The sequence below is a fragment of the Struthio camelus genome, unplaced genomic scaffold, assembly GCF_040807025.1.
Source record: "Struthio camelus isolate bStrCam1 unplaced genomic scaffold, bStrCam1.hap1 HAP1_SCAFFOLD_102, whole genome shotgun sequence".
Lineage (NCBI taxonomy): Eukaryota > Metazoa > Chordata > Aves > Struthioniformes > Struthionidae > Struthio > Struthio camelus.
Window position 1 is genome coordinate 40,654 of NW_027182697.1, and position 11,001 is coordinate 51,654.

The following is an 11,001-nucleotide window of genomic DNA, read 5'->3' on the forward strand; positions in this document are numbered from 1 at the left end:
CCACCCCCTGTATGACAGTCAGGCCCCACCCCTCTAATAGCAAGACCCACCCCCACCCTGGTTTAGCACAAGCCCCTCCCACTCCGGTAGAAGCCCCGCCCCTCCCAGGGGCCCCACCCACTCACCTGCAGGCCCCTCCCCTCGGCCTCGGGCTGCTCTTCCCCCTCCTCAGGCTCCGCCTGCGCCAGCCACAGCCCACCTGTCACAAGCCCCGCCCCCTCCCCCATAGCCCCGCCCATGCAGCTCCACCCCTTAAATCAGCCCCGCCCCCCAGAGGCAACATTCCCCTCCCCCACAGCCCCACCCCATTAGGCCCCACCCCCTCCTGAAGCCCCTCCCCTGAATCCCCACCCCCTTTGGAAGCTCCACCCCTCCCCAAAGCCCCTCCCCTCTGCCCTCCCGGGTCCCTCCTTCCCCCCAACCCCCCCCGCTTCCCCCAAATTCCCCCATTTCCCCCCGAACTGCCCCAAAGCCCCGTGTCCCCCCCGCCCACCATTTCCCCCCTCCCCGGCGCCGCCATTTTCCCTCAACGCCCCCCGGGCCCCAATCGTCCCCCCCCACCCCCCTTTACCCCCCGGGACCCTTTTTGCCCCCCTCCGACCCCCATTTTACCCCCGGCCCCCCCGTTTGCCCTCCCCTCACGGCGCCTCCCTGCCCTCACAGGCCCCCCGGTCGCCATGGTGACGCGCGCGCCCGCGCAGGTCCCGCCCCTCCGCCGTTTTCCCGCCAACCGCAAGCCCCGCCCCTGCGGGCCCCTCCCACCGCCACCGCCCGCCCGCCCGCCCGCCAGTCACGGCTCCGGGCCACGCCCCCTTCCTCTTGGACACGCCCCCTTCCCCGCTGGGCCCCCGCCCCTCGCTGCGCCCGGCGGCCGCCGCCATGTTGAGTGAGGGCGGCGCGGGCGGGCGGAAGCGGAAGAGGCGGCGGCGGCGGGGCCGGGCGGAAGTGGGAGCGGCGGAGCAGGGGTGAGAGGGGGCTGCAGGCACTGGGGGCTCTCGGGGGTGTACTGGGGTATACTGGGTGTTACTGGAGGTGTAACGGTAATGGGGGGGCCTGGGGCCTACGGGGAGGGGGGCTAGGTGGGTTTACTGGGGAGGTAGTGGTGGTACTGGGGGGCACTGGGGGAAACTGGGGGTGTGTTGGGGGTGTAACGGGGTTGCTGGGGGCACTGGGAGGTCCTGAGGGGTGTAACAGAGATATTGGAGGGCACTGGGGTGTCTTGGGGGTGTAACAGGGGTAGTGGGGTGTCCTGGGAGGGTTACTGGGGGTAATGGGTATGTGCTGGGGGGGGTACTGGAGCATCCTGGGGGGACTAGAGGGGTTACTGGGGGATACTGGGGAGGGGGGATCTAGGTGTGTACTGGGTGGGTATTGGAGGCTTCTGGAGGTGTAGTGGGGATTTGGGGGGCTATTGCGAGTGTAACAGGTGTACTGGGAGGAACTGGGAGGCACTGGAGTATGGTGGGTGTGTACTGAGAGAGCACTGGGAACGTAATGGGAATACTGGGAGTGTAACGGGGGCACTGGGACATACTGGGTGTGTACTGGGGGGGCCAGTGGAGGTGTTGGGGGTGCACCAGGCAAACTGAGGGGTGTGGGGGGGCACTGGGGGATACTGGGGGTGTAACAACATTGGGGGCCCTGGGGGGTGTTGGGGGCCCTGGGGGTGTGGATTTGGGGGCACCCATGGGAGCTCAGGGGGCCAGAGGGATTTGGGGGGCAGCCAGGGGGGCTCGGGACTGAGGAGGGGGGCTTCGGGGGCACCTGGGGGGGGCTGTGGGTGCCAGCAGGGGCACCCATGGGTGCTGTGGTGTCCCCCCCCACCAGATGACGGTGCACAACCTGTACATCTTCGCCCGCGATGGCACCTGCCTGCACTACAGCGAGTGGCACCGGCGCAAGCAGGCCGGGATCCCCAAGGAGGAGGTGGGTGCTGGGGGGATATAGAGGGTGCTGGGGGGGCACAGTGGGTACTGGGAGGGTCTGAAGGGTCCCAGGGCTGGTAGGGCAGATGGCAGGGGGGCACTGTGGGGTGGAAAGTGGGTGCATGAGGGTGCTGGGGGGTGGCAGGAGGGTGCTGAGGGCACAGTGGGTGCTGAGGGGGTATAGAGGGTGCTGGGGGGGCACAGTGGGTACTGGGGGGTCTGGAGGGTCCCAGGGCTGGTTGGGCGGATGGCAGGGGGGCACTGTGGGGTGGAAAGTGGGTGCATGAGGGTGCTGGGGGGTGGCAGGAAGGGGCTGGGGGCACCATGGGGTAGCAGGAGGGTGCGTGAGGGCGCCGTGGGGCGGCGAGCAGGTGCAGGGGGGCACTGTGGGGTGGCAAGTGGATGCGCGAGGGTGCTGCGGGGTGGCGAGTGGGTGCAAGGGGTGCTCTGGGTTGGCCGTGGGGCACGGTGGGGTGGCAGGTGGGTGCTGGGGGGCTCCATAGGATGGCTGGGGGGTGCCATGGGGTGGCAGGGGGGTGCAGTGGGGTGGCTGTGGCGCGCAGTGGGGTGGCAGGTGGGTGCTGGGGGGGCGCAGTGGGGTGGCAGGTGGGTGCTGGAGGGTGCTAGGGGGTGGCAAGTGGGCGCCAGGGGGTGGTTGTGGGGCACCATGGGGCGGCAGGTGGGCGTCGGGGGGCGGCTGTGGGATGGCAGGTGGGTGTCAGGGGGTGGCAGATGGGTGCCGTGGGGCGCCAGGGAGTGGGTGCTGGGGAGTGGCCATGGGGCACCAGCGGGTGCCGGGGGGTGGCAGGTGGGTGCTGTGGGGCGCAGTGGGGTGGCAGGTGGGCGCCGTGGGGCGCTGGGGGTCAGCTGTGGGGCGCGGCGGTGCCGGCCCGGGTGCGAGCGGTGCCGCGGCAGGAGTTCAAGCTGATGTTCGGGATGCTCTTCTCCCTGCGCTCCTTCGTGGCCAAGATGAGCCCCACCGACATGTATCCTTGGGGGGCGCCGGGGGGGGGATCTGGGGGGCACCCGTGGGGTGTCCCGGCTTCGGGGGCGCTTGGGGACCCCCAGGGGTGTTGGGGGGGGCCCTCATGGATGGTTGGGGACCCTGGGGAGGGCTTTGGAGACCCCCAAGGGTGATGAGGGCCCCCAGGGGTCTTGGGGGAGCCTGGGGAGGACGTTGGGGCACCCCAGGGATATTTGGGGGCCCTGGGGAGGGCCTTGGGGACCCCCAGGGAGGCCACGAGGGACCCCAGTGGAGGTTGGGGGGGCCTGGGGTGGGTTTTGGGGGGGGTCCAGGGGAATTGGGGGACCCTTGGGGGGGCTGGCGTGGTGTCAGGGGGTCTTGGGAGCATTTAGGGGGGACCCCAGGAGGAGTTGGGGCACTTTGGGGACCCAGGGGGAACCTCAGGGACCCCCAGAGGGGATATCAGGGGGACCTGGGGGGATTTGGAGACCCTGAGGGGGGCATCAGGGACCTGGGGGGGCATCAGGGGTCCCAGTGGGGATTTTGGGGTATCCTAGGGGAATCTGGGCACCCTGGTGGGCATCAGGAACCCCCAGAGGGGGATTTTGGAGTGTCCTAGGGGAATTTGGGCACCCTGGGGAACATCAGGGACCTGGAGGAGGAGCTGGAAGGTCCCAGCAGGAATTTGGGGTGTCTGAGGGGAATTTGGGCACCTGGGGGGTATGAGGGACCCCCAGGGGGGATTTTGGGATGTCCCAGGGGAATGTGGTGACCTTGGGGGACATCAGGGACCCGGAGGAGGTGCTGGAAGGTCCCAACAGGAATGTGGGGTGTCCCAGGGGAATGTGGTGATCCTGGGGGACATCAGGGACCCGGAGGAGGTGCTGGAAGGTCCCAGCAGGAATGCGGGGTGTCCCAGGGGAATGTGGTGACCCTGGGGGACATCAGGGACCCGGAGGAGGTGCTGGAAGGTCCCAGCAGGAATGCGGGGTGTCCCAGGGGAATGTGGTGACCCTGGGGGACATCAGGGACCCGGAGGAGGTGCTGGAAGGTCCCAGCAGGAATGCGGGGTGCCCCAGGGGAATGTGGTGACCTTGGGGGACATCAGGGACCCGGAGGAGGTGCTGGAAGGTCCCAGCAGGAATGTGGGGCATCCCAGGGGAATGTGGTGACCTTGAGGGACATCAGGGACCCGGAGGAGGTGCTGGAAGGTCCCAGCAGGAATGCGGGGTGCCCCAGGGGAATGTGGTGACCCTGGGGGACATCAGGGACCCGGAGGAGGTGCTGGAAGGTCCCAGCAGGAATGTGGGGCATCCCAGGGGAATGTGGTGACCCTGGGGGACATCAGGGACCCGGAGGAGGTGCTGGAAGGTCCCAGCAGGAATGCGGGGTGCCCCAGGGGAATGTGGTGACCTTGGGGGACATCAGGGACCCGGAGGAGGTGCTGGAAGGTCCCAGCAGGAATGCGGGGTGTCCCAGGGGAATGTGGTGACCTTGGGGGACATCAGGGACCCGGAGGAGGTGCTGGAAGGTCCCAGCAGGAATGCGGGGTGCCCCAGGGGAATGTGGTGACCCTGGGGGACATCAGGGACCCGGAGGAGGTGCTGGAAGGTCCCAGCAGGAATGTGGGGCATCCCAGGGGAATGTGGTGACCCTGGGGGACATCAGGGACCCGGAGGAGGTGCTGGAAGGTCCCAGCAGGAATGCGGGGTGTCCCAGGGGAATGTGGTGACCCTGGGGGACATCAGGGACCCGGAGGAGGTGCTGGAAGGTCCCAGCAGGAATGCAGGGCGTCCCAGGGGAATGTGGTGACCCTGGGGGACATCAGGGACCCGGAGGAGGTGCTGGAAGGTCCCAGCAGGAATGCGGGGTGTCCCAGGGGAATGTGGTGACCTTGGGGGACATCAGGGACCCGGAGGAGGTGCTGGAAGGTCCCAGCAGGAATGTGGGGCATCCCAGGGGAATGTGGTGACCTTGAGGGACATCAGGGACCCGGAGGAGGTGCTGGAAGGTCCCAGCAGGAATGCGGGGTGTCCCAGGGGAATGTGGTGACCCTGGGGGACATCAGGGACCCGGAGGAGGTGCTGGAAGGTCCCAGCAGGAATGCGGGGTGTCCCAGGGGAATGTGGTGACCTTGGGGGACATCAGGGACCCGGAGGAGGTGCTGGAAGGTCCCAGCAGGAATGTGGGGCGTCCCAGGGGAATGTGGTGACCTTGGGGGACATCAGGGACCCGGAGGAGGTGCTGGAAGGTCCCAGCAGGAATGCGGGGTGCCCCAGGGGAATGTGGTGACCTTGGGGGACATCAGGGACCCGGAGGAGGTGCTGGAAGGTCCCAGCAGGAATGCGGGGTGTCCCAGGGGAATGTGGTGACCCTGGGGGACATCAGGGACCCAGAGGAGGTGCTGGAAGGTCCCAGCAGGAATGCGGGGCGTCCCAGGGGAATGTGGTGACCTTGGGGGACATCAGGGACCCGGAGGAGGTGCTGGAAGGTCCCAGCAGGAATGCGGGGTGTCCCAGGGGAATGTGGTGACCCTGGGGCACATCAGGGACCCGGAGGAGGTGCTGGAAGGTCCCAGCAGGAATGCGGGGTGTCCCAGGGGAATGTGGTGACCTTGGGGGACATCAGGGACCCGGAGGAGGTGCTGGAAGGTCCCAGCAGGAATGTGGGGCGTCCCAGGGGAATGTGGTGACCTTGGGGGACATCAGGGACCCGGAGGAGGTGCTGGAAGGTCCCAGCAGGAATGCGGGGTGCCCCAGGGGAATGTGGTGACCTTGGGGGACATCAGGGACCCGGAGGAGGTGCTGGAAGGTCCCGGCAGGAATGCGGGGTGTCCCAGGGGAATGTGGTGACCCTGGGGGACATCAGGGACCCGGAGGAGGTGCTGGAAGGTCCCAGCAGGAATGCGGGGTGTCCCAGGGGAATGTGGTGACCCTGGGGGACATCAGGGACCCGGAGGAGGTGCTGGAAGGTCCCAGCAGGAATGTGGGGCATCCCAGGGGAATGTGGTGACCTTGAGGGACATCAGGGACCCGGAGGAGGTGCTGGAAGGTCCCAGCAAGAATGTGGGGTGTCCTAGGGGAATGTGGTGACCTTGGGGGACATCAGGGACCCGGAGGAGGTGCTGGAAGGTCCCAGCAGGAATGCGGGGTGTCCCAGGGGAATGTGGTGACCCTGGGGGACATCAGGGACCTGGGGGGGATTTGGGGGACACCAGGGGATAGCGGAGGATTGCGGGGCCCGGCGGGGGGGAGGCTGGGGACCCCAGGAGGATTTGGGGGGCCGGGGGGGTCCGGGCGGCGGCGGCTCCTTAGCGGCCAGGCGCGACGGCTTCCTCTGCTTCCACACGAGCAAGTACCGGCTGCACTACTACGAGACGCCCACGGGGCTGCGGCTGGCGCTCAACACCGACCTGGGCGTCCCCTCCGCCCGCGACGCCCTCCACCACATCTACAGCAACGTGAGCGCCCCCCGGCTGCCCCAGACCCCCCCCAGCACCCCCAGACCGCCCCCAGACCCCCCCCCGGGGCCCCCTGACTGCCCCCCGGCTGCCCCAGACCCCCCCCGGCGCCCCCGACTGCCCCCCGGCTGCCCCAGACCCCCCCCCGGGGCCCCTGACTGCCCCCCGGCTGCCCCAGACCCCCCCAGCACCCCCAGACCGCCCCCAGACCCCCCCCCGGGGCCCCCTGACTGCCCCCCGGCTGCCCCAGACCCCCCCCGGCGCCCCCTGACTGCCCCCCGGCTGCCCCAGACCCCCCCCCGGGGCCCCTGACTGCCCCCCGGCTGCCCCAGACCCCCCCCAGCACCCCCAGACCGCCCCCAGACCCCCCCCCGGGGCCCCCTGACTGCCCCCCGGCTGCCCCAGACCCCCCCCCGGCGCCCCCTGACTGCCCCCCGGCTGCCCCAGACCCCCCCCCGGGGCCCCCTGACTGCCCCCCGGCTGCCCCAGACCCCCCCAGACCCCCCCCTGGGGCCCCTGACTGCCCCCTGACTGCCCCCCCGGCTGCCCCAGACCCCCCCCCCGGCTGCCCCCAGACCCCCCCGGCTGCCCCCAGACCCCCCCCGGGGCCCCCTGACTGCCCTCCCGGCTGCCCCAGACCCCCCCAGACCCCCCCCAGCACCCCCTGACTGCCCCCAGACCCCCCCCGGGGCCCCTGACTGCCCCCCGGCTGCCCCAGACCCCCCCCCGGGGCCCCCTGACTGCCCCCCGGCTACCCCAGACCCCCCCCCCGGGGCCCCCTGACTGCCCCCCGGCTGCCCCAGACCCCCCTGACTGCCCCCAGACCCCCCCCTGGGGCCCCCTGACTGCCCCCCGGCTGCCCCAGACCCCCCCCCCGGGGCCCCCAGACCCCCCCCGGGGCCCCCTGACTGCCCCCCCGGCTGCCCCAGACCCCCCCCCCGGGCCCCCTGACTGCCCCCCGGCTGCCCCAGACCCCCCCAGACCCCCCCCAGCACCCCCTGACTGCCCCCAGACCCCCCCCGGGGCCTCCTGACTGCCCCCCGCTGCCCCAGACCCCCCCAACCCCCCCAGCCCCCAGACCCCCCCAGCACTCAACTGCCCCCTGGCTGTCCCCCAACTGCCCCCCGACCACCCCTGGCACCCCCCAACTGCCCCCAGCTGCCCTTGAACTTCCCCCGACCACCCCCAGACTCATCTGGCACCCCCCAACTACCCCCTTGACTGCCCCCCGGCACCCCCCAAATGTCCCCCAACTGCCCCCTGGCACCCCCCAACTGCCCCCCAATCACCCCCTGACCACCCCCCAACTGTCTCCTGGCACCCCCAACTGCCCCCCAATCGCCTCCTGGCACCCCCAATCACCCCCCAACCACCCTTGGGCACCCCCTAACCACTCCCTGGCACCCCCAACTGCCCCCAGTCGCCTCCTGGCTCCCCTGATCAGCTCCCAACTGCCCCCCGGCACCCCCCAATTGCCCCCCAACTGCCCCACAACCTGGCCCCTGGCACCCCCAACCACCTCCTGGCACCCCCCATCACCCCACAGCACCCTCCAACTGCCCCCAGCGCCCCCCAGCTCCCCCAACCACCCCCTGGCAGCCCTATGGCGCCTGCCAGCTCCCCAGCCCCCCCCCAAAATAGCCCTGTTGCACCCCTAAATAGCTCCATTGCACACTGGGAAAGTCGTGGCACCCCAAAACAGCTCTGCTGCACCCCAAAACTCTCCTTGGGGAGCCCAGAGCCGGCCCCAGGCAGCCTGAGACCTCCCCCGGGCGCCCGCAACCTCCGCTTCCCTCATGAGAGCCCCAAAATGCGCCCGTTGTGCCCCAAAATAACCCCCTGCACCCGCCAGCTGCCTCCATAGCACCCCGAAACTGCCCCTCGTACCACCCCAGAATGACCTAAATGATCCCCAAACCCATTGGGTGCCCCCCACCCCCCTCACGTCCTCCCCACGGGTCTCCTGGGGGTGGGAGCACCCGGACACCTGGGTCCCTGAGGGGTGGGGGGATGCTGCAGGGGCACCCGGACGCCTGGGTCCCCGGGGGGTGGGAGGATGCTGCAGGGGCGCCCGGACGCCTGGGTCCCCGGGGGGTGGGGGGATGCTGCAGGGGCGCCCGGACGCCTGGGTCCCTGAGGGGTGGGAGGATGCTGCAGGGGCACCCGGACGCCTGGGTCCCTGGACACCTGGGTCCCCAGGGGGTGGGGGGATGCTGCGGGGGCGCCTGGACGCCTGGGTCCCTGGGGGGTGCCTGGACACCTGGTTCCCCGGACGCCTGGGTCCCCAGGGGTGGCGGGATGCGGCAGGTTGGCAGTGGTGGCTGGGGGGGGGGGGGAACCCGGGGGCGGCCCGGACGCCTGGGCCCGCTGACGGGCGCCCGCAGCTCTTCGTGGAGCTGGTGGTGAAGAACCCGCTGTGCCCCCCCCGGGAGCCGGTGCAGAGCGAGCTCTTCCGCGCCCGCCTCGACGCCTTCGTGCGCTCGCTGCCCTTCTTCTCCGCCCGCGCCGGGTGACGGGACCCCCCCCCTGCGGGGGATGCGTGGACCCCCTCGGGGACATGGGGACCCCCCCGGGGGACGTGAGGACCCCCCCCGGACACCGGCACCCCCCTGACCCCGGAGCTCGCCCGCACCCGCCTTGACGCCTTCGTGCACTCGCTGCCCTTCTCCACCCGCGCCGGGTGACGGGGACCTGCTCCCCCCCAGGGACATGGGGACCCCCCCAGGGGACCCCCTGGGGCTTTGGGGACCCCCCTGCAGACATAAGGATCCCTTGGGCCCCCCCCAGGGCACCGGGGACCCCTCAGGCCCCCCCACAAGGCCACCAGGGACCCCTTGGGGACAGGGGACCCCCAGAGCTTTGGGGACCCCCCCCATCCCCTCCCTGGGGGGGCCCCTAAGTGCCCCCTCCCCCAGCAGGGCTGGGGGCCCTCGGACGCCTGGGTCCCTGTGCTGGGGGGGGGGGCAGGGGTCTCAACCCTGCATGTGCTGCCCAGAGGGACCCAGGTGTCCGGGGCCTGTTTTTTGGGGGCAATAAATGTGTTTTGGTGACTCTGTGGTGCCTGGTGGTGTTTTGGGGGATGGGGAGGGGGGACTGGGCAGGGCCAGGGGCAACTGGGAGGGACTGGGGGCAACTGGGCTGGGGCAGCCCCAAACAGCCTCCCCCAACTTTTTCAGTTTTTTTCCTCCATTTTTTTTCGTCTCCTTTTTCCTTTTTTATTCATTTTTTCCTCTTTTTTCCCTTTTCTGTTTTCATTCTTTTTCTGGGTTTTTTTTTTTTTTTGGTGCTTTCTCTCTTTCGGCCCCTTTTTGTGCCGCCCTGCGGCTGCAGCACCGCCAGGGGGCGGCCCCGCCCCGGGGACCCAGGCGTCCCGGTCCCTCCAGTTCCTCCCAGGGGACCCAGGCGTCCGGGGGCGGGGGGGGGGGGTTTGACACCCGTTCCCCCCCCACCCCCGGCCGGCTGGTGCCGGGGGATGGAGGAAGGGCCCAGGCGTCCGGGCTCCCCCAACCTGGCCCAGGGGGGTGGAGCTTGGTATGCAAATGAGCCGAGCCTCCTCGCCGGACCCAACCGCAGCCCGCGCACCCCCCTCCCCCCTCCCCCCCCCCCCCGCCCTGGACGCCTGGGTCCCTTGTGCCCTCCCGGACGCCTGGGTCCCTCCAGCTCCTCCTGCCTTCCCCGTCCTCTGAGCATCTCCCGGACACCTGGGTCCCTCTGCTCCTGCTGACCTGCTCCAGGCAGCAGCAACTCCTGCTCCCCTGGATGCCTGGGCCCCCCGATAAACACAAACCTCGGACGCCTGGGTCCTTCGGAGCATCTCCCGGACGCCTGGGTCCTCTCTGAGCATCTCCCGGACGCCTGGGTTCTTCGGAGTATCGCTCGGACACCTGGGTCATTCGGAGCATCTCCTGGACGCCTGGGTCCTCTCTGAGCATCTCCCAGACACCTGGTCCTTCGGAGCATCTCCCGGACGCCTGGGTCATTCGGAGCATCTCCTGGACGCCTGGATCCTCTCTGAGCATCTCCCGGACGCCTGGGTCCTTCTGAGCATCACTCGGACGCCTGGGTCCTCTCTGAGCATCTCCCGGACGCCTGGTCCTTCGGAGCATCACTCGGACGCCTGGGTCCTCTCTGAGCATCTCTCGGACGCCTGGGTTCTTCGGAGCATCTCCCGGACGCCTGGGTCCTCTCTGAGCATCTCCCGGACGCCTGGGTCCTCTCTGAACATCTCCCGGACGCCTGGGTCCTCTCTGAGCATCTCCCGGACGCCCGGGTTCTTCGGAGCATTGCTCGGACGCCTGGGTCCTCTCTGAACATCTCCCGGCCGCCTGGGTCCTTCGGAGCACCTCCCAGCTGCCCGGGTCCCCTGAGCCCCCCGCCCCCGCCTGGGCCCCCGCCCCCCCCGGCCGCCTGGGCCCCGGCCCCCCCGCCCCCCCCGGCCGCCTGGGCCCCATGCAGGTCTCCATTGCCTGCACTGAGCCGAGCCTGCGCGGCCGCGGCGCCGAGGAGCGGCCGGGCGGCGCGGGGGGGGGCGGCGGCGCGGGAGGGGCGGCGCGGGGAGGGGCACGCGTGGCGCCGCGCGGGGGGGCGCCGGGGGGCGGGGCGCGCGGCGCCGCCGCGGGGGGGAGCGCGGCCCCACCCAGGGGGTCCCCGGG

General features: G+C 70.5%; 1 protein-coding gene across 2 annotated transcripts; it reads left to right on the forward strand.

Annotated features, from left to right (window-relative positions):
* The first annotated feature begins 900 nt into the window (after positions 1-900).
* Positions 901-9,399, forward strand: TRAPPC1 (trafficking protein particle complex subunit 1). 2 transcript variants are annotated; one of them, XM_068929391.1, is made up of 5 exons: positions 901-965; positions 1,828-1,926; positions 2,841-2,911; positions 6,211-6,349; positions 8,734-9,399. In XM_068929391.1, exons 2-5 carry the CDS (start codon positions 1,828-1,830, stop codon positions 8,860-8,862), a joined length of 438 nt encoding a protein of 145 aa, XP_068785492.1. In that variant the 5' UTR covers positions 901-965; the 3' UTR covers positions 8,863-9,399. The 2 variants fall into 2 exon arrangements, with proteins under 2 accessions (XP_068785492.1, XP_068785493.1); XM_068929392.1 differs by lacking the exon at positions 901-965 and adding an exon at positions 968-1,040.
* The last annotated feature ends 1,602 nt before the right edge of the window (positions 9,400-11,001 follow it).